Below are 23,145 nucleotides of genomic sequence, written 5' to 3' on the forward strand. Positions count from 1 at the left end.
AATATACTTCTTTTCTATGAGAAGTGGGAAGAAACATGTATAAAATTCATATTTTCAAAAAGAAAACTATTAAAAATTATAAAGGCTGGACACGGTGGCTGGCTGATGCCTGTAATCCCAGCACTTTGGGAGGCTGAGACAGATATATATACACTACATATACAACACATACATTATATATTACATATGTGTATTATACATTACATAAAATACATATTACAAATATACTATATTACATATATATAACAACATATGCTATATATTACATACTATATATTATAGAATTCATGTATATAAATTATAGGGTAGAGGAAGGAATAAGGTAGAGAAAACAGAGTAAGACTCCTGGGAATATGTCTCGTTATAATTATTATAATTATAATAATTATATATAGTTATATATTATTTATATATTACATATTATACATAAAATATATATTATATATTGTTATATGTTATAATATATAATACATATAAATATATATTATATAGTTTATTGATTATATTATATATTATATATTTTTATAGTTATATATTTATATAACATATAATTATAATAATAATAATGTGCCACCTACTTGATATCTAGTTAATGAGATATTTCAATTTGTTTTCCATTTTTTAGGGATTGCTTTTTATTTCTTTTAAAATTTAAAATTACTATGGCGTAAAATATTTAAATGATTTTAAAGCCCAAATTATAAAACAAGACATATTCCCAGGAGTCTGTTATGTATAATTATATGTAGTATTATACATAATTTCTATATTATATATAGTATATAATTATATAATATATAATTATATATAGTATACAATTATATTATATTGATAATTTTATATATAATTATATATAATTTTGTATAAAATATTTATATAAAATTATATAATTATATATAACATATTATGTTTTATATATAATAATTACAATAATTATTTCAAATGACTTCAAACCCTAGTATTTACACTATGTATCTCCCAATGAGTTTTTTTTTTTTTAGGATAAGAAGAACTGAAAGGAAATTTTATTTATTTATTTATTTATGACAAAGTCTCACTCCATAGCTCAGGCTAGAGTGCAATGGTACAATCTCGGCTCACTGCAAACTCTGCCTCCTGGGTTCGAGCAATTCTCCTGCCTCAGCCTCCCAAGTAGCTGGAAATACAGGCGCACACTACCACACTCAACTAATTTTTTGTATTTTTTAGTAGAGATGGGGTTTCACCATATTGGCCAGGCTGGTCTTGAACTCCCAACCTCAGGTAATCAGCCCACCTCAGCCTCCCAAAGTGCTCGGTTTACAGGTTAGTTTTGAAACTATTACAGGTATATTGCAAGATAAAGCAAATAAGTAGTTAATTATATTAGGAAACCAGAATTTTCAACTTAGAAGTGATACAACCAATCAATCAAAGAAGTAAAGTCCCATAATTAAATCTGAATCAGAAATACCACTACAAACTTAGTAGTTTTTATCCTCTCTTAAAACATGTATTTCTAAGCTCTGTTCACCAAAAAAGGTCTGAAGGCAATGGCAACCCAGGAGCCATAAATATTCTTGGCACCCAGATTTTGTGTCTAAATACCACTTGTACCAAAAAGTAGAGGGACTTTTGTCAAAATGGCAGATCCAAGGACTAGGGCAGGAAATGCCCAGGGTGAGCCTGGCATGCCTTATTGTTTCAGAAAGCAAGAAAACTACAAAAGACTCATGAGGCCATGCCAACAGGCTCCAAAAGCTGACTTCAAGGAGCCCCCATTTACCCCAGGGAGGGCAATTTTAGTATCAAAAAAATAAAGTTTACAATGAATCAACACACACCAAACACATAAGCATCCATGAATCCATAATGATGGGGGGGGGGGAACCTCTTTGGCTGTCCTTGACACTTGCTGGGGCATCAACTAATGGCCCTGTAAAACTGGAAAGGAAAAAATCAAGCCCTTATTCTGCTTTTATTCTGCTTTGTCTAATGTAATTTTATTTCAGGGTAACTGAAAACAGCTGGGAGAAAGTTCTTTCTTATGGGAGAATTCCAGTTAATAAATGCAATCAGTATGATAGAAGTGAGAAAAGTCACGATTTTGAAACTCCTACTGACATACTAAATCTTAGACAACACCTATAAATATTAAAACGATAAACTAAACTGTTGACGGGATAAACTTCACAATGCAGAAAGAAATAGGTTGACTTCATCTGAACACATAATCAGTCTTATCTTTGAAAGTGGGAAGCTAGGCCAGGTGCGGTGGCTCATGCCTGTAATCCCAACACTTTGGGAGGTCGAGGAGGAGGATGGATCACAAGGTCAGGAGATCGAGACCATCCTGGCCAACATGGTGAAACCCCATCTCTACTAATAAAACAAAAATTAGCTGGGCGTGATGGTGTGTGCCTGCAATCCCAGCTACTCAGAAGGCTAAGGCAGGAGAATCGCTTGAACCAGGGAGTAGGAGGTCGCAATCAGCCAAGATCACACCACTGCACTCCAACCTGGTGACAGAGTGAGACTGGAGGGGAGGGGGAGGGAAGGCAGGCAGGCAGAAAGAAAGACATTATGTGCCTCTTGCCTCCCTAATGCATTGACCTTGAATGTAATGAATCCCCTGGGTCTAACTTCTAGTCCACTGGAAATACAGGGGATAGAGGAACACATTATGCAATACCATGAGGTAGCTGCTAGTCAAATCCAGAATTCATGACATTCTACTGGACAAATGACCCAGCTTCCCCAACAAATCAAAGGCATAAAAACAGGGAGTGGCATTACTATAGATTAAAAACACATAAGAAACATTAATAGAAAAATGGCAAGGCAGGAGGGGTGGGCAGGAAGATGAGAAGGAGAAGAGATATAAGAAAGCAGCAGCAGCAACCGTAGCCTCCTAGACTTATTCCCCCTTCTCCAGAAACTACGTGCTTAGAATCCCTGAGCTGGAAGAGCATCCAGAGGGGAACAGAGGTCTTAAGCATTCCAGACAAATAAAGATCTGTTCCAGCCCTAACAGGCTCCAAGGAGAGATGACTGTGGCTTCTCTGTCACTCATGTCAGGACACCCCTCAATGCAGCAGCTGTGACTATGCTCAGGTCTTCCTGCTGCAGTTCTGGCTCATTTCAGCTCTCTGCCACTTTCGCGCCCTTCACTTCCACACCCCATCAATTAAATCTTTAATGACAGCTCATCTTGGTGGCTCTTTCACCTATAAGACTACTATTTGCACTGAAAATCTGTACCATTTGTTGACACTTTATTATATTCAGTTTATAGACTATTGTCATACATACTAACAAAAGCATACATAGGAACTTCATCTTAACATCTCTCCCATAGCACCTAACATAGTACCAATTCTATTAGAGTGTGGTAGTTGCTTAGTAACTATTGGATGGGTAGATGGATGGATGAATGGATGGGTGGATAGATGGATAAACTGACAACAATAAAGGTGTGGTGGAGTGCACTTGTAATCTCAGCTACTCAAGAGGCAGAGGTGGGAGGATCACTTGAGCCCAGGAGTCCAAGACCAACCTAGGCAACACAGCAAGACCTCATCTCAACAAATAAGTATATATTTATATATATATACACACACACACATATATATGTATGTATAACTATTAACTGATCTCTAAAACCATGCAATCACATTATTTCCTTAGCTAACCTAAAAATAAGCTCTGTAAAGGTAAAGACCATGTCTTACACATTATTTGTAACCTCAGCATCTAGCCAAGCTTAGTACATAGCAGGCTCACAAGAAATGCCTCCTGAGTTAAGTAAATTTCCACTCAGGCTGAGCTGGAATGCTGACTGCCCACCCACCAAGCCTTGTAGCACTTAGTTTGGGCAGGAGGGGAAGGCTGGGCAGGATATAAACCTTCCATAAGGAGCACATATTTGGCCGCCGTACCAGCCAGAACTGAGCAGCCCTTACCTTGTCGGGAAGGCAGGTGGTTGTGGTGCAGCCACAGTCATTGGTGGCGGTTGAGGCCAAGTACCCAAGGGGACAGCTCACTGTGGAGTTGACACAGTTGCAGGCACACTCATACTCATCACAGCACTGGGTCTTCCGAAGGGCGGGCAAACGGTGCGGGGGGCAGGAGGGCGGCGACACCCTTTTGCACTCCTCCTTCCTGCAGGCTGAGGGTAGGACAAGGCCACACTGAGCAATGCACCCAGCCAGGGCTCGTAAGTATTCAGCTATGCTATAGGGTGCCAGGGAGCTTCAGACTCAGAAGATTAAGTCAGAAATGTGTGAGGACTAAGCTCACGGGCTGGGAGCTATTCAATGTTACCAAAAAAGCAGTCCATCTGCAGAAAAATATGAACATTAATCAGAAAGGGAAATGTGAAGCTAGGAACTCTAATGGAGGAGAAGTGAAGGCTGCTCCATCCCTGCTCTATCGCTTTCCCACGTACGTCTGGAAGGGGCGGGTTCCTTGATTCTCAGAGGTGTCAGATGTAGAATCTCGAAGGCCAATAGGCCTGGGTGACCATGCCCTGCTAAGCACTGTTCTATGCCAGGAGTTTTTGTGACCCTATCCCCACCTCAGTACCTAGAATACCCTACAGTTTTAGGCCCGCCAGCAATCAGTGTGGAATGAAAGAATGCCAGCAATCTTGTCAAAGCCACAGTGTCACTTTTAAAAGACCAAATCCTGTCCCTGTGTCCTTTGCCGGTTTCTAGCTCCCTTCAAACACAATGTGCTCTCCCCTCCCACCCCTGAAGTCTCACATCTAGGAAGTCAGAGAAGAGTCCACATCAGCAGACAAGAACGCCAGTGGAGTTAGAGTGGGTACTCTCGGTAGGTAAACAAAGAATTCGGTTTCTTGTCGTGTCTTATTTTAGTCCAACACTATGTTTAAATTATAGTATATAGTGATTACATATATATACTCCTTCAGAGGGGAAAAAAACTATAAATTTGTTTGGCAATACGATCCAATGATGAGGGGAAGTCATTCCCTCCCCTCAATGACATACAGGAGGATGGGCACAAATAAAGATTAGATTCAGAGGCCTCCTCATCTCAGCCCCAGCTGCTTCTTCATAAACCCAAGGAGGTGCCTGTGGCTGTGCCCACACCTGGTATCCTTCAGCAGCATGCAGCCAGAAGGATCCTGTGCAGGTGTGACCCTAACCCCTCTGTTCTAGATGCCCTTCCAACCCAGATTCAGCCAGGTAGAAAACAGGAAACGACATCGTCTTGGGACAGGTCCCTAAGAGGATGACCTCCCTCACGCCAGGAGAGAGGCCATACCACCCCCCTCCTCATCCACAGAGGCCTTACCGCAGGTGAAGTTGGGTCTGCACTCGCCAGGGTTGGTCAGTGTGGGCTGGAGGCCACCTTCACAGTGAGGCACTGGGGGCAGGTCACAGCTCTCCGGATCACACACTGAAGGCCAGAAAGAGAGACGTCCATGCAGAGTTCAGCAAGGTTAAGGATCAGTCTGAGGATTTCACAAAATAGTAAGGGCAAAGTGCCTGGCACATTGTAGGAGCCTAGTAATGTCTATAAAATGAGGGGCTTGAAATAAATGATCCCTCTAGTTCTCTCTACTGCCAACATTCTAAGACCTCTTTTACATTAATTATTTTCAAGCCACATCTCCCTCTCTTATGGGACTTCTATTTATTTCTGATCAATTTCATGAGTATAAACAAGTTTCTCCAATTATATGATTTTCTTTTAGTTGCTTGGACTGCCCCCTGATCTATCTGCTCTCCCTTCAAGATTTGCATCACTGCAAACTGTACACGCCTGTGCTTTAGGTCTTCATCTGTATAAGCAACAAACACACTGGACACGACAAGGACAAAGGCACTAATGATTTCCTGCCATGCTAACCATAATTCCATCAGCTCTGAATTCACCGAGCCCACTATTCAGAGTAGTCTGCAGGGCTAGCATGAAAACTTCTAGCAAATAACCTGCTCAACTCAAGGTGCCCAGTATGTGGTCTTCTCTGTATCTAGCGGCCTCAAAATCTTACTGAAAAGGAAAATGGGCTGCTTTGGCATGATTTTTTCTTCAGTGTATCTCTGCGGTCCCCAGCCATCACCCCATTCTTGTCAGCAATCACCCCATTAATCCTGTCAAACCTACGTTTAGTAATTTACAGAAGATTCTTCTAGGAAGCCAATCCTATTCTCCAGAGGTAACCCCCTTTCCATTTTTTTGGAATATCTAGTCAGTCCTTGCCCACCTCCTTTCACACACCCTGTGCCTGGGAACAGAGCCACCTTTCAGCACCCTCAACGTGGTACCCCCCTGGGGCTGGGGCTGGGCCCTGGAGACATCCCCCTGGTGGGACACATACCGCACTCATACTCAGGGCAGCACTGGTCTGCATTCTGGCGGAGGCGGGCCACCTCACACAGGCCGCAGGTGGGAGCTGAAGGAGAGGAACGGCCACAAAAGTCAGAGAAATGAGTAGTGGGACAGCCTCGGAGGGATTTCAAATGTTCTTGCTCACTGAAAACTAGTATGAGTTCTGTATAGTCGTCCCACGAGGATCCAGGCCACGGGCCCTCTGACAGATGAGTGTCCCCATGTTCCTGGTGACACCCTCACATTTACCCTCCAGGGGACTCTAAGTCTGAGCGTTGCTGGGGACCGGAGGCAAGGGTTAATCTGAGAGTGTCAAACCCAGATACAGAATGGGGCTCCCAGGCCCAGCGACGGGAAATGCAGGCTGGGCAAGGAAGCTCACCCACTCCAGGACTGCAAGTGCCAGTGTTCGAGTCTGCTCTGCCAGGGATGAAGATGGGTCACTGGGGGGCCTTGCAGGGGCCCTTGTTCCTCCATGAAGGCACCAGGGAGGGGAGGACTCTCACCTTTGGCCGTGGGGCAGGGCTGCATTGTGCAGTTGGCCTTCCGCCCGCTGAGGCACGTGCAGATCTGACAGGGCTGGTGGTCCGGGACCCAGGCTTCCAGGAACTGAGGGGAAAGCGAGGTTCAGAGAGGGCACAGGACATTCTAGGTACAAAGCCCAGAGTTCACAGAGGTCAGCTCTCCCTGCCTGCGGCGAGGGCCAGTCCCTGAGCCAGCCCTCTGACAGCCTCACAGATGAACAAAACCAGGTTAAAAGGAGGTTGTGAGGTTCTAATGGCTTTCAGAAAGGTGGTCGCCACAGTGCTTTGTAAACTAAAACGTGGAAACTTTCACTATACCCTTCTCTGTTGGCAATGCTAAAACCAAGCAAGGAAAGAAAGTAAGAGTTCTTGGATCCCACCTGCCAGTCATTTCTCAAGCCAAAGGAGAAATTGGGATGTTGCTTGGGGGGAGAAAAAAAGCCATTTCTTTCTGAAATTGACTTCAGACAATAGCAAGAGCTGTGGGGAGGACAGCAAAACTCTTGAAAGCATCACATTCTTGATGCCCGCAGTGACTTCAGAGGCCTGAGTGCGGCTCTCTGATTTTTCAAATGAGAGACGGCCCAGGGTAGAGAGCAGCCTTCTCAAAGTTACACACAGCCCCACAGCACAAGGCTTTGAAGTCAGGAACTCCCGAACTCTAACACGGGCTGCGTTCCGCTGTGCCCAGTTTCCTCACCTGTAAAATGAGGGTACTCAAGCCTGCCTTGCAGGACTGTTGTAAGGAGTGAGAAACGGTGATTAGCACAGGGTACACAGCAAAGAGCTCCACTAATAAGAAGAGGAGCCAGGACTCAGTCTCCCTCTGGATTCAGCCATGAAGTTAAATTTAAACTTAAAATTAAATTCAAGCGAAACTGTCCCTGAAGAAACACATTCTTATCCAGCAGCTCAAAGGACTCTAAGAAGTTCCCAGGTCAAGAAGGTCTTACTTATTACTTCCACGGTAGGCAATCAGTCAGCTAAGAAGGAAGATCAAAGACCCCCAAGTAAGGTCCCCTTCCCCCAAAGTGCCCTGCCCTCCCTCAGGATTAACCCCTCTGGTCCTGCCCTTGACACCTTTCACTCACTCAATAAATGATAGCAGCTAACATTCAAATGCCACCTGCTACGTGCCACTATGTTGAGAGCTTTATTTAAATCCCTCATGTAATCCTCACTGCAATCCTATGGTGAGGATATTTTTTACCATTGCCCTCACTTTTCCAATGAGAAAGCTAAGGCACTCGCTAGGTATGCACAGGAACAGTGACAGAGTGAGGCTTTGAATCCAAATCCATGGTTTGTTTCTTTGTTTATGTTTTGGTTTTTGTTTTGAGACAGTGTCTCACTCTCTCTCGCCTAGACTGGAGTGCAGTGGCATGATCTCAGCTCACTACAACTTCTGCCTCCCAAGTTTAAGCGATTCTCCTGCCTCAGCCTCCCAAGTAGCTGGGACTATAGGCATGCGTCACCACACCCAGCTAATTTTTGTATTTTAGTAGAGATGGGATTTCACCATGTTGGCCAGGCTGGGTCTCAAATTCCTGACCTCAAGTGATCTACCTGCCTCAGCCTCCCAAAGTGCTGGGATTACAGGTGTGAGCCACCACGCCAGGCCCAAATCCATGGTTTTAAACCACCATGCTCTGCTGCCTCCCACAAATAACTAATAATAAATATGTTCAAGGTATTTTTCTAAGAGTTTTACATTTATTTATATTCCTAATGATAACCCTACCAGATGAGTAGTATCATCTATATTTACAAATAATGAAACTGTGGCACCAAGAAGTTAAGAAATTTGACCAAGTGGCACACCCAGGCTTTGAACCTAGCATTCTGGCCCAAGACACCACAGGCCTAGTCTCTTGCACTACAACTGCTTCTCGTCAATAGACACAGTGCCCGTCACGGGCAGGTCTGAACACACCGTCCGAGCCCTTGAATGGCTGACAGTCAAGGTAAGGAAATAAGACTGGTGAAAATCTGAATGAGAAAAATAAATTGTGACACACACACCGTGGAATACTACCTAGCAACAAGGAGGAGAAAACTATCAAAACACACAGCAGCACGGACGAATCCCAAAAGCGTTATCCTGAGTGAAGGAGGCCAGGCAGAAAAGAAGTGCGTAGGCATGTTTCCATGTACGCAAAATTCCAGAAAATGTCAACGAATCCATAGTGACAAAGCAGACCAGTAGCTGTCTAGGGTTGAGATATATTTAAAAGGGCATAAGCTAACTTTTAGGGGATGGAAATTCGTTATCTTGGTTATGTCAACGGTTTTATAGGTGTGTTCATATGGCAAAATCTATCTAATTGTACGCTTTAAATATGTGCTGTTTGTGGCATGTAAATTATACCTCAGTAAAGCTGTTTGTAAAAATAAAAGAGCAGTAAGAATGCAAAAGGAGAGTCCACTAAGACTGGGCACTGCAGAGTCTCTCACAGGGCACACCTATGAAGCACGGGAAGACTTGGGCAAAGGGGAAAGGAGGAGGAATTCCAGGCAGGAAACAGCTGACAAAGGCACAGACGAAGGAACGCTCCTGCAGCGCCTGGCATCACAGGTGAGGCAGGTGGCTGAAGATGACAGAAGACGCCCTATGAGCCCACTGCAGGAACTTGCCTTACCTCGGCAGGCAGGTGCAGGTCCGGAGGCATAAGCAGGACCCTGCCTCACAGAGAAGAGCTAATGAAGACAACCCTGGCGACAGTGTGCAGGATGGAAAAGGGAAGGACTAGGAAGAGAAAACCGGAAAAGACACAGTGGCTGCCACTCCAGCTGGGAAGGTGGAGGGAGGGGCCCGGGGCGCTGGCCTCGGAGGGCTGGGGCAGGGCGTCAGATTGGCAGACATGAGGGGATGAGGAAGGAGAGGGTCATGTTCTGTATATGTTTCAGTGTTCTTTTTTCTCTCCTTTTAAACATAGACCTCAGATATTTAAACTCAAAAATGAATCACACAATTTTCCTACTATCCTGAGAATGGGTAGCACACAACAGATGACCCAAAGCAGGTGTCTGCCCTCCTTTGCCGGAGATTGTCATTTCCCAGAAAGCTTAAGACCCACCCAAGGCAGGGGAAACAAGAGAAATAAAAATTTAAAAAACAAGCTAAGGCTAAGCTTCTAAAAGCAACTGTAGCGGCTCTCCAGGCCTGGCCAGGCTATGCGGCGATGCGGCCGGCAGATGGTGCTGCTGCACAACCCCAGGCCAACTGCAGGCAGGCCTGTTGCAGTGGCCAGGTTCCAGGGCCCAGGCGCGAATACCACCAGGCCATAACAGGTATGAAAGCCAGCAGGAGTTAACGTTTGAATAAAGGTGACAAAAGAGCGGCCTGCAGAGAATACGGTGGGGAAAACTGACATTTTCAAGGCACAAGGTCAAAGAAGGACACAAGCAATTCATCATGCAATTTGATGAATTTGATTCACCAGCCAATTTGATGAGGGATGCAAATGAAATGGAAACACTGAGCCCAGCTAGGGACAGCAGAGACTAAGGGAGAGGGAAGGAGGCTACAGGCCAGAGCTTCTGGGCCATGGACATGGTTCCTGCTAAGCTTGTGCCTGCCGGTATAGCACCCACCACCACCAGCGGCTCCACTGAGCCAAGGACAGCCAGTACAGGTTCTTGGTCCCTTCTGAGCCTGCTGCAAAGGCTCACCTCTTTAGACTCTGTTTTGTAAAATAAGATCTATGGAAACCAGTGAATATTTTGCTCTTCTGAAATTACTACAATAGGTTTTTTGGTTTTTTTTTTTTTTTGAGACGGAGTCTCGCTCTGTCGCCCAGGCTGGAGTGCAGTGGCCGGATCTCAGCTCACTGCAAGCTCTGCCTCCTGGGTTCACGCCATTCTCCTGCCTCAGCCTCCTGAGTAGCTGGGACTACAGGCACCTGTCACCTCGACCGGCTAGTTTTTTGTATTTTTCAGTAGAGATGGGATTTCACCGGATTAGCCAGGATGGTCTCAATCTCCTGACCTCGTGATCCGCCCGTCTCGGCCTCCCAAAGTGCTGGGATTACAGGCTGGAGCACACCGCGCCCGGCCACTACAATAGTTTTATACCCTAGTTTATTTCCCTGAATAAAAGGTTTTCTGGGCTTCATTTCTTCAGTTAAAAAAAAGTTTATTTAATGGAAATGTTCTTCGTATTAGGTTTTTATTCTTTCTCTGCTTTGAAAGTCAAAGTTGAAAATGCACATGGCTGGATATGATGCTTGCTTTCATCCATTTAAACTGTATTTTCTGAAATCACTAAAAGTGGCTGTGTTCTTTTCAAAGTTTTCAATTAACTAATTTTATTTCACCTGACTTTAAAATATATTTATAAGACAGTTTCCACATCCGAAATATTTGGATGGCCCCTTTACACAACTTGAATACATATTCTAATGTGTTGGACTGAAGATGAGGCGGGCAGTGAAAGGGGAAAATAGGGCCAGAGAGGACAAGCAAAGGGCAGGAGAGTTTGGAGACACTAAGATGAAGTTCACAAGCCTCCTTCTCTCAGGACCTTGCAGACATCTGACACTCATGCAGCCAGAAACCTGCAAACTTGAGCTCACTTCTCATCACAGAACGCCAAGGAAAAGATCATTTCTGTCTCCTTCTAAGAGGAAGCATTTTGCCACTACTAGTAAAACCAGTCTGAAATTACCACAGGTTGCTAGCCACATATGTAAATTGGTCAACATCATTCAAGCCTTGCAGGAGCTCAGGAGCTATACAAATCAGGAAGAGAAATACAAGGCTTTGTCAACTCATTTAGGGAATACCACAGAACAGGCAATTACTTAACTTGGCAAGTTGAAATAGGGCAGTAGAGGAGGACTTTAGCTCGTCTATTCCACAGTGAGGACAAATTGGATCCACTAGGATAAAGCCCAACAACTAAACTAGAGCACATGAGATCACTGGAAGTGACTAAGAGTAATGGCCCTAATGGATACCCGTGTTCCAGTGAACATGACTTAGGCCACAGTTCAGCTCAGTTCCAATGAGGTCAATGGCAGGGCTAGGACACTATGACTGATGCTATGAACATAAATCCCAGCTTTATCACCTCACGGCATTGAGCCTCAGTCTCATCCATTTGATAGGATGTGCGATTATGACCCTACAGAGCTTTGGGGAGAATCATATAAAATGGTCCCTATCCTGGCTTACAACATCAGGGACAGAATAGTATAGTTACTGAAATGTTGTTTTCATTATTCTGCAGGCTGGTTAGCTACATTTACCACGAGTTCTCCTATTCGTGGTTGAACATAGTGGTAAGTCACTTTACTCGGTCCACTTAGCAAGAATGGTCCTCCTTGGCGATGAAGACGTTAGGTCTTGAGTGCAGCCCATGATCACAGAACACATTCTCCTTTCCTAGAAGCCAAATATGCTTCTACCTCTACCACGGTCTGTAGGATCACTGTCAACGGTGAAGGACAGGGCCACTGCACACATTCGCATGTGCACGTTCACATGCGTACAGATACATGCTGCCCCAGATCCTACAAATATACACAGAGTCAACTTTGAGGAGAGATGACAGCCATTTTAGGGCAAGACGGAGGAGTTTGGTAAATATCCTTTCAAAATACATTCAATACCTCCTAAAGAGCTTAAAAAAAAACTGATGACTCAATGACTCACAAGCAAATCAGGCCAAAAAAGATGCAGCAAAAGGACCATTCCATATTGTGGAAAGAGCCAGATCTTTGGCATCACAGAGAGCTTCAAATTCTAAGACCAACTCCATTACTTATAAATTGTGTCCATAGGCAACTTACTAAGCTCTTTAGGTCTTAGCTTCTTCCTAGGATTTTTGTATTTATGAGTGATACAGGACACACTAGTGTATTCTGTGGAATCCCAGTCCCAAGGGATTCTCTGTCTCTCTCACACACACACACACGTTCCATGATCAAATAAGTTTGAGAAACAAAAACTCTCTTAAATATCTGCGAGGTACAGTAGTCCATTAAAAACTCTAGAGTTCTGCAATAAAGAAACCTGTTTAACTATGATTAGCTAGTGTTCTTTAAACTCACTTGACCACAAGTAACTGTTAATACAACCTTTGAAAAACACTGAAATAATGAACATACTGTGTTTAGCACAATCAAGGTATACAATCTCTCTTAACAATAGCAGACATTATCACACAAAATATTCTTTTCCCTTTCCCTCCTGGGTTCCTATATCATTTTGCTTAAATGACTACAATAATAAAGACAATAGTAATCACAGTAACAGTAATAACGTGGTAACAACACTTGGATGTTTAATCTCTCAGATAATACATGACAGATACAGGATTTGAATCAAGAGCTATCTGAATGCAGAGCCATTACACAATACTGCCTCCCTGTCCCTAATGATCCCCGTAAGAGTCAACTCTGCTGCCACAGTTGGAAGAGGCCAATCATTGGTGAACACTTCGGAAGCAGCCCCATGGGAGGTGAAAGGCCCAGGCTCCTACCTGGTGCTGGACTCCATCCTCACCAATGCACTGAGTGCAGGCCTCTTCAGGGACACAGCTGCCTTCCAACATGACTTTATTCGGAGGACAGAAACAGCCTTCCGAGGGATGGTCCCCACAGGAGCTCACATTGCCATCGCAGTGCCGGGGACAGCCACGCTCACAGGGGTTGTAGACCAGGGATGGTGGGCATGACATAGCTGTAGACAGGAGGAGAGGTCACTCACAAAGGCCCTCACCAGCCAGAGTGAAACGGGCACAGCTGATTCAACATGTTTAATCATCAGACAAACTTGCCAGGGCAGAGATGGCTATTTTCCACCAATCTTCATCCTCCCCATCTTCCATAGAAACAGAACTTTAGGCTGGGCATATGACCACCAGAATGAGGACTGTATTTCCCAACCTTCTTGCAGCTAAGTGCAGTCATGTGACTAGTTCTGACCAATGAACTGTAAGTAAAGTATAGTATCCCATGGCAGCCTCCAGGAGTCCATTTTAAAAGACAGCTATGCATGCTCCTTGCCCCTCTTCCCTCCTTCCCTCAGCTTCCTGCTTGGAGCATGAATGTGATAGCTAGAGCTCCATCTTAGACCATGAAGAAAAAGACCACACCCAACTAAGGGCAGAGCAAAGAGCTAGAATCCAGTTTGAGGCCCAGAATTAGCTGGAACCACCACCTCCGATCAGCTATACGACAGAAAATTTTAATTCTCTTGCTACTTGCAGCCAAATCTAGTCCTACCAAATGATGCGAACTTGTATGGTTTTATGGTCCTTTTTTGAATACAGATATATTTTACACTTTAAAAGCATCTGTAAATTAGGAATCCACATCTATGAAGAACGGCCTTGGGAAAGAAGCTACAAGGTGATTCACTTCCCTCGTTCTGATTTGCTCAACAACTTCCTCACATTCTCAAGGCACCAAAGGCAGGCAGGAGATGGAGGAAGTTTCCAAGGATTTGGAGCACCAAAGATTTCCCTCTGTGTGCACAGTAAATAACCAGGAGGTACACAAAGAAATCAGTATGCAGAGAAAGTGCTTCCAGTAACTTAGAAACTAACATTTGCTGCTTGATTTGCAGGCTGATTGGGAGGAGGCAGTATCATCCACATGGCCTCAGAAAATCAGAACCCAAAGGAACCTACAGGTTATCTAGGCCAACTGTCTCATTCTACGATGCAGACACTGAGGGGTCCAGAAAGACTAAGAGAACAGTCCATCCACCAGCTGAGCTGGGACTAGGATGCCCAAGTCCTCCAGACCCAGCTCAGAGCTGCTGACAGTTCTATGATGATAAACTCTGAGGCTCCAACATGCAGGTACATATTGATTTCCCTCAAAAAAAAAAAAAAGGCGACGATTATATTTGACAACTGAGGATTTCAAGTTCAGTATTCTTTTCACTCCAGCACCCCGAGGGACAGGAGCCATATCTGATTCACTTCAGTTTAAATAAATGCCAAGTCCAGGTAGGGGAGCTGACCTTGGGGAGGGGCTATCTGCACTAGCAATCCTGCAGTGTTTATAATTAAGGAGATTCTTGGCAACCAAATGATTCTACTCACACTTCAAAATCCTGCTCAGGCATGGACTACACTGTAAGCTTGGTGGAATTTCAAATTCAATGTGACTGGTTACACAGCGCTTTACAGATGCCTGTATGTGTCTAACACATTAAAATTGCATTTGTCTGAACTGTAGAAATACTAATGGAAAGGATCATGCATTAATTTACATAAAAATTCTACATGCAGAATGTGTGTGTATATATATATACACATATATACACCTATACATACACATATATATACATATACATACACACACACACACACACATGTATCTCTTCGATCTTAATCCTAACTGGAATCCCAGGTCATACAAAATACAGGGATTTTCACCCTTATTAGCCAGATAAAGAATGTGGGGCACAGAGAGGCTGAGCAAGCCCAGTTGGTCTCCAGGATTTTTAGAGGTAACTTGGAGACTCACCACAGAAATCAGGTGTCCTCCAGTCAACGCAGACCCCATTGGTCCGACAGAGGTGGGCATAAGAGGCGATCACCTCACACACTTGCTCCCGGTGGCAACTGTCCTGCTGGCAGATGGCATAGAATGTGGCTGGAGCCAGGACCTTGTGGCATTCAGCAAACAGTGCTGAGAGGAGGACCTGGCACTGAGAGCTGTTGGGGACAAGACACTGCTCTTCCAGAATGGGCTGGCATGTCTGCCCTGGCCGCTGCACAGTCCATTCCTGAACAAGTGTTTTCCAGTCTGTGGTGACTGTACCATCCCTCAGCATGAAGTCATTGGCTCCATTCTCATCACAGATCCCTAGAGAAACAAACAAGAAGAAAAGATAAACTGAGAGGCCCTAGGTACAAAAACATTGATGCCAGAACATTGATGCCAGAGACGGGCCATTCTTCATCCTCCCCAGAATCTGACCCTTGCTACTAGACCCTGAAATATCAGCATCCAAGAGCCTCAGAGTAGAGCAAGTAAGGTTTATAAATGTATAGCAGGAGGAAAAGAGGAGTTGAGAAAATGTTCTTACCACAGAGACCATACGTCTTTGAAGCAAAAGTCTTGGGGCTGAGTTGCAGTTGGAACTCATTGTTTTGTGGAGTGAATGTGAAGATGTGGCCAAGATGGTTGAATCTGATCTCATGCATGATGGCACCATAAACGTTGACTTCCATGTTCCCACCCACGTAAGGAACAGAGACCAGTCTCCCATTCACTGTCACCTGCACAAAGAAGAAAGAGCTCATTGGTAGTCCCAGCAATGGAATCCTAGAACTTCACCCTTGGGTTTTTAGTAAAGTTACTGAGAGTCTCTGCACATTCATCACACTCAACCGCAACACTACACACGAACATTGATATCTGTCGGCAGCTCTTCTAAGATAAAGAAGAGCTTGACTAGAAAACAGAGCTTGACTTTGCAGAGCTTGACCAGAAGACAGACTGTTACAATACTGTACGGGTGACCATGCACCAAGAACCTGAAAGCCTAGAGATAGGAACCTTGAGTGGATGTGACTCAAGAGGGAAGGGCAATGCCTTTAAGACAGGCTGGGAAAGTGGCCTTATTGCTAACTCGTCAGAGCAGTGTCTCCAGGAGCATCCAGCAGCCGTGTCCAACCCTTTGAATGCAAGGATGTTTTTGCTTCTCTGTGGTGGTGGATATCATGAAAAATATGCATAGAACTTTTTTTAGCTCATCAGCTGTCATTAGTGTTAACGCATTTTATGTGTGGCCCAAGACAATTCTTCTTCCAGTGTGGCCCAGGGAAGCCAAAAGGTTGGACACCAGTGTCTTAATGGGACCACTTTAAGTCTTTTTTGTGTGCATGTGTGCCACTAGAAGCTCTTTCTTGGGTAGCCCCCATCATATAACATATCAAACACATTAAAATGCACTCACATTCCATGATGAATATAATTTTGCTGTAAAATTTTTGGAAGGATTTTTTATCATCTTGATTTTTTAATTTTTGGCTATGAGTTACTCACTTGATATATGACTAGCTAAGATTTTTCTGCAATTATTGTTCAAATTCAGGAATTCTTGCAAAGTGAGAAAATCTAGCCTACAAGTTGTTTTCACACAATGAAATATTTATGATCTCTACATGAACAAGTAAAGAAGTTGGCGTAATGTAACCTTTTGTGAGCATTTAATCAATCATATATATATATATATATCAGTTTTGCCGTTTTCTTTTCAAATTTTGGAGGCCAACACTTTATGTAGGCCTTAAATATTTTCAAAGGACCTAATTTAGCACCGTAAATGTTTCCCGTTGGAAAGCTTACAGGGTTTAGGCATTGGACTCATAATACCTCCCGGGTAAACAATCCTGATGCCAATTCCAATTCTCTACCAGTGCCAGAAACTGGCACTCAATTCACAATTTTATGCTATCTAAAAGTGATTCCGTCTTGCAAATCTGAGCCTGGAACAACATGAAATCAGGCCAAGACAAGGGGATGGCAATAAACCCCTCTAAGAAAGTGGTGCTCCTCTCCTCTAGTTAAGCAGGAGGCAGAGCTCCTAACAAGAGCACCAACTAAAACCAACTGCCACCTGGTCCATGTGGTTTCCCTGACACTCTATTGCCTTGCCACGGGATCCACAGAAAGTACTTCTCACCTCCATGTCACTGTGCAGCTCGAGAGAGAGGGCACCGTGCTTCACCTCGATGGATTTCATGCAGCCTTGCCTTGCTGCAGGGCTGCAGGCACCATTATGGAGAATCACCTCCAGGTCCTGCTCCTTGTTTTGAAATAGGACGTAAGAACAGCTGCCAGTCAGCTTGAAATTCTGCCCATCAAAGGTCACGATGTGCCGAGTGGAGCTGCCTGTGCACACGCCTGGACGGGGAGAAGCAGAGGATGGATGCGACATTATCCAAACCCCCATGCCTACTACATGCAGACAGGCAGGTGTGACCAAGTTGCACACAGATAAATACAGTAGAGACCGGAACAGGCCCTTTGAGGTCATATAGACCAATTTCCTCCTTTTTTACTAATTAGGAAACGGGGGCTCTGAGAGGTAGAGAGGTTTAGGTAAGTAACACTTGGCTATTAAATGTTTTCCTGGAGAATGTTACATAAAATGTGGCAAATTATAGAACCACACTTCTAAAAAATGTACATGTACAGTGTGAATAATCCGTTCCACAGGGATACCTTGGCCCAGAAAACAAAGTTAAGTTCCAGGGTAACATGTTATGACTCATTGAAATTAAGGAAAGCTAAGGAAAGCTAAGCAAACTATGAGCTCATGATCTCTTTAAAGAAAATTCACCTAAAGACATGTGTCCTTTCAGCTGCCAAGTGACCAAGGCAATGGTACAAGTGACCATGTTAACTTAATCCCTTAAGAGATTGCACAGGAGACATATTTCCAGAGCCAAAAAAAAAAATGGTTGGGTCTCAATGCTCCCTCATTTGACCCTGAGTCATTCACATAAGTGGCAAATTCTCAAGGTTCCTATTAAAACGTTATTGGTGAATACTAATCATTTTGCACCTACCTAAGATGACTTGGTAAAAATCCTCACATTGAAAGCACCACCACCATAAATGATTTGAAAGCTAACCTTGGACCTAAATAAAGTTGGAGATAAGCTTTCCAGACAAACCATGACCACATCTACAACGGCAGGTGAATACATGCCCAAGAGCTGAGACACAGATTCGGTGGAGCAGGGAGGTCCCACTAATGTCCCTCACTCATAACCAAGCCTGAACCAACCTCTCCTTATGGGGGTGACTGGCAAGCAGCACATCCACTGACAAATGATGGGTCTGGAAGCACCATCAGAGCTAGTTCTACTCAAAATCCCCATGTCCCTGAGCAGTCAGTCATTTCCAAGTGACAGTACTGAATGCTACTGGCTTACTAATCATCCATGCTGCAAGTGATCGCCAACACGCAGCTGTTGATACTGTCACATCAAGGAGTCAGCCCAACTGCCATAAGGATGAAATAAATCACAAGGCAAAATGGTTTTAGCTCACACAAGGCAAGTTAGTGAGAATGGCTCTACCCACCTTAAGATGAACTGTGACTATGTAATGGGTACTTTACAGCCAGAGAAACTATGGGCTGGCTTCCGTTTCACTTGCTTGCACTGTGCCCTTGGATCAGTTACTTAACTTCACTGATCCTCTCCTAGCTCCTCTGAATAGGCCTACAATCGATACCTTTTAGTATTATTGTGAGAATTAGTTGCAATATAGATGAAATGCCTACCTAATAGTGCCTGACTCACATGTGCATGTTTAACAGATTTCCAAATCTTCACAAATAAGCCACGAAATCAATTCAATAGCTTGTAAATTGCTGTGTTGCAGGTATATTAAAACTTTGAGGTCCTTCCATCTCCAGAATACCAAATTACCTCCCAACAAACCATCACATTATACTCCCGTTTAGTGATTAGTTTTAATGAGCCATATATATAAGCACATTCCAATGTTCAGGACAGAGAAAGTTAGGCCGAACCAATTAAAAATTAATACATTACAGTTATATGATAAAATGTTAATGCACAGTTATAAAATATTATCACAAAGTATATCACTATATATCACAGTTATAAAATATTATCACAGAGTAAAGTCTCCTGAAATTATTTTATCTCATCTCTCTCCTTTTCTTCAACATCTTCTTGCTCATCTTTCCAAGTGACAATACAAATATTTGTGATTGAATATTATATTAAAACTTTTGGCTCATTGTCAAAATGTAATGATATCAGATACTAAAGTGAATTGTTAGCAAAATGCACATGTTCAAAAAGACATCCAAGTAGCCAGAGTGGACCCTAATACTACAGCTATTAATATTGTCAAGTCAAGGAGCCAGCCCCAATGGTCATGAGAATAAAATAAATCACAAGGCAAAGAAATATGTAGGGAGATATACATCCTCTGAACACGATGCAGAACAGTAAGAACAAATTAAATTACTATGAAAAAAAGCATGTCTTCAGCATAACTAGAAAACAAGAAAATACCCAAACTCTATTTTTTTTTTTTTTTCCAAGAGGAGTTTCACTGTCACCCAGGCTGGAGTGCAATGGCACGATCTTGGCTCACTGCAACCTCCACCTCCCCAGGTTCAAGCGATTCTCCCACCTCAGCCTGCCGAGTAGCTGGGATTACAGGCATGCACCCCATGCCTGGCTAACTTTTGTATTTTTAGTAGAGATGGGGTTTCACCATGTTGGCCAGGCTGGTCTCGAACTCCTAACCTCATGATCAGCCCGCCTAGGCCTCTCAAAGTGCTGGGATTACAGGTATGAGCCACTGCACCCGGCCAAAAATACCCAGACTTTAAAATAGCTGTAAGTAAAGTAAAAGATAAAAAACACCAAATCTCACCCAGCAAAAATCTCTCATGCCCTGTTGGATTGTCCTTGCTCATGACAAAGGCTAAGGAAAACTGAAAAGAAGAGAGAAGGAGAGAGTGGGCAGCAACAATTTCTCTATAACCACCACCACCATCAGAAAGAAAAGCCCATCCTAAGGGCAAAAGTATTTTAAAGTATCCTGACAGACCAGAGCAGGTGCTAAAAACACACGTAATACTCAGTGACAATCTGAAAAGCATAGTTTCGAGGGGGCTGGGAGCAAAAAGAAATCGAAAGGTACTTGGAAAGTGACTGGAGACATAAAAATAAAGCCAATGGGAAAGTCAGGGTCCAGAAAAACCTGAAAAATCAGAGGCCACGCAACCCTTCAGTATCCACATGTACGTACACACACACACCACGAAGGAAATGACTTTTCTATACTGATAGAAGGGAGGGTCATTGAACCAGAAATCTTGTAAAACCCAAAATGAACAGAAGATTAAGCAAGTACATAAAAGTTTCTTTAACAGATCAGAAAATGAGAACCAACACTCCCCATCTAATGAAAATTTCACAGAAAGTAAAAAACAAAAAAAATGCTATGACATAGAAAAAACCTATGAGACAATACTCAAACTAAATACACTCGAACATCTGAAAAAATGAAAACCACCTTGAATCAGAATTTCAAAAACTAAGAAGAGAAATGAACAAAGACAAGAATAAATAAAAATAGAACTTAGTCAACTTGGTGGGGTGGGTAATAAAAGTGCAAAGTCAACTTTGAAATAAAGAGTAAATTATAAGGACGCAAGGAAGATGACATCAAAATAAAAATTTAATAAAGAGCATCAGAGAAAAGCAAAAAAAAAATCAAGAGAATGAAAATGAGTTAATGAAGGAAGTATAAAGGCCAAAGAGACACTAATGAAAATGTAAGACAGGAGGAAAAAATGGAGTCTTAGAAAACAAAACAACGAAACAGAACTAACGCTTAAAGAATATAACTCATGAAAACATTCTGGAAATCAAAAAAGAACAAAATCTATGTATGGGAGTCATGAGCCAGATGTCTGGGAAAAGCAACCCAAAACAGTCAACTCTGAGACATATTACAGGACACTATCAGACTTCAAACATAAAGAAAAAATTTTCCAGGCCTTCAGGCAAAAAGATCAAATTTACAAGGACAAAAGAATTATATTGGTATCAGAATTTTTCAAAAGCAATATGCAAAGCAAGGCAACAATGGAGCAGCATTTTTCAGAAATTTAGTGAAAGAAAGTGTGAATCAAGAATTCTGTATTTAGCTAAGGTGCCTTCTAGCATCAGTACTATAGAAAAACAGTCTTAAATACATAGGAATTAATGGAATTCTGTACCCATAAGCCCTTCTTAAGAAATCTACTAGAGGGCCGGGTGCAGTGGCTCACGCCTGTAATTCCAGCACTTTGGGAGGCCGAGGCGGGCAGATCACAAGGTCAGGAGATGTAGACCATCCTGGCTAACATGGTGAAACTCCGTCTCTACTAAAAAAAAAAATACAAAAAGTTAACTGGCTGTGGTGGCAGGCACCCGTAGTCGCAGCTATTCAGGAGGCTGAGGCAGGAGAATGGCGTGAACGGGGAGGTGGAGCTTGCAGTGAGCAGAGATCGTGCCACTGCACTCCAACCTGGGCGACAGAGCGAGACTCTGTCTCAAAAAAAAGAAAAAAGAAAAAAGAAATCTACTAGAGAATGTTTCCTCCAACTAAGAGATGACTAGGAAATGTTATCAAAACAACTAAAGTGAGCATTTTTATTTATATAGTCATAGATCTAAAACTAAAAAAAAAGGAAGAATGGAAGACTAATGTGCAAATGTTATATGTGTGACAAAGTAGAAATAATGGAACTCGACAATGGGAGGAGAGGGGAGGGAATAAGAAAACTTAGAACCACCTCGTTGATTGTTGTATAGCTGTAGGGAGAAGTTAAAGAATGCTCTTAAAAACAGGCAAACTGATAAATGAATGATTAGATTTAAAAATATGGGCCTGAAGGCATTTTAGAAAGGTGTAACTTCCTAGGTAATGACAGGAACAAAAGCATAAACCTTCCTAGACACCAAATACTTGACATATCACCACATTTATAAATGAAAAAATAAACAAACAATTATAAAATATGATGATGAAGGAAGATCAAACACAAGATGGCAATAAGTGAGAATGGGCTTAACCTGTCTACTAAAATGAAAAGGTTTTCAAATTCAGCTCAAACGCAAGACCCAATTATATGCTATATAACTAAAATTCAGAAAGGCTAAAGGGACAAAGGATATCAAACAATAAGAAAACAGGGATGTAGATTGTGATATCAAAGTAAAATTCTAGCCAAAAAAAAAGCTTAAATGTGACTAATAAGAGCATTCTGAACAGTGTAATTCACAATGAAGCCATGACAGCTGTGAATATCTATGCACCAGACAACACAGCAACCATCTTCACAGAGCAACAACTATAGGAGAAGCAAGGAGACACTGGTAGACAAACTAGTAACAGGATTCTTTTACACATCCCTTTCAGAACCAGATAGATAAAATGGGGAAAAGGTAAGTAAGACTATAAAAGACATAAACATTAAAATCAAAATATATAGCTCTCATGGAGCGGGGGCAGGAAGAGAGCAAGGGATCTCAAATTCTACACCCTGATAATAGAGAATACACTTCACAAAAATTGATCATGTATTGGATCACGAAGAAAATAACAGTAACTTCCACAAAGTACAACTATTACAAATACTCTTGTCAGAGTATAGTAAGATTAAAAACTTTTTAACTATTGTTTAAAAAGATCTTTACACTTGGAAATTTTTTTAATTTATGATATAAATCCTGGGTAAAGGGGGCAATAAAAACCAATAGTACAGAATT

At 42.7% G+C, this 23,145-nt stretch overlaps 1 protein-coding gene across 3 annotated transcripts in view; it reads right to left on the minus strand.

Moving 5' to 3' along the window:
* VWF (von Willebrand factor) overlaps window positions 1–23,145 on the minus strand; it is a 182,764-nt gene that overhangs the window by 28,533 nt on the left and 131,086 nt on the right. For all 3 annotated transcript variants that reach the window (XM_021921932.2, XM_021921933.2, XM_021921934.2), the window contains exons 35-42: window positions 17,514–17,734; window positions 15,912–16,104; window positions 15,347–15,688; window positions 13,348–13,547; window positions 6,846–6,948; window positions 6,329–6,403; window positions 5,299–5,403; window positions 3,942–4,147 (exon numbers count right to left, since the gene is read on the minus strand). In XM_021921932.2, the coding sequence (XP_021777624.2) occupies window positions 3,942–4,147; window positions 5,299–5,403; window positions 6,329–6,403; window positions 6,846–6,948; window positions 13,348–13,547; window positions 15,347–15,688; window positions 15,912–16,104; window positions 17,514–17,734 (1,445 nt within the window). The remainder of the gene's footprint in view (window positions 1–3,941; window positions 4,148–5,298; window positions 5,404–6,328; window positions 6,404–6,845; window positions 6,949–13,347; window positions 13,548–15,346; window positions 15,689–15,911; window positions 16,105–17,513; window positions 17,735–23,145) is intronic.

This window comes from Papio anubis, chromosome 9 (assembly GCF_008728515.1).
Source record: "Papio anubis isolate 15944 chromosome 9, Panubis1.0, whole genome shotgun sequence".
Classification (NCBI taxonomy): Eukaryota; Metazoa; Chordata; class Mammalia; order Primates; family Cercopithecidae; genus Papio; species Papio anubis.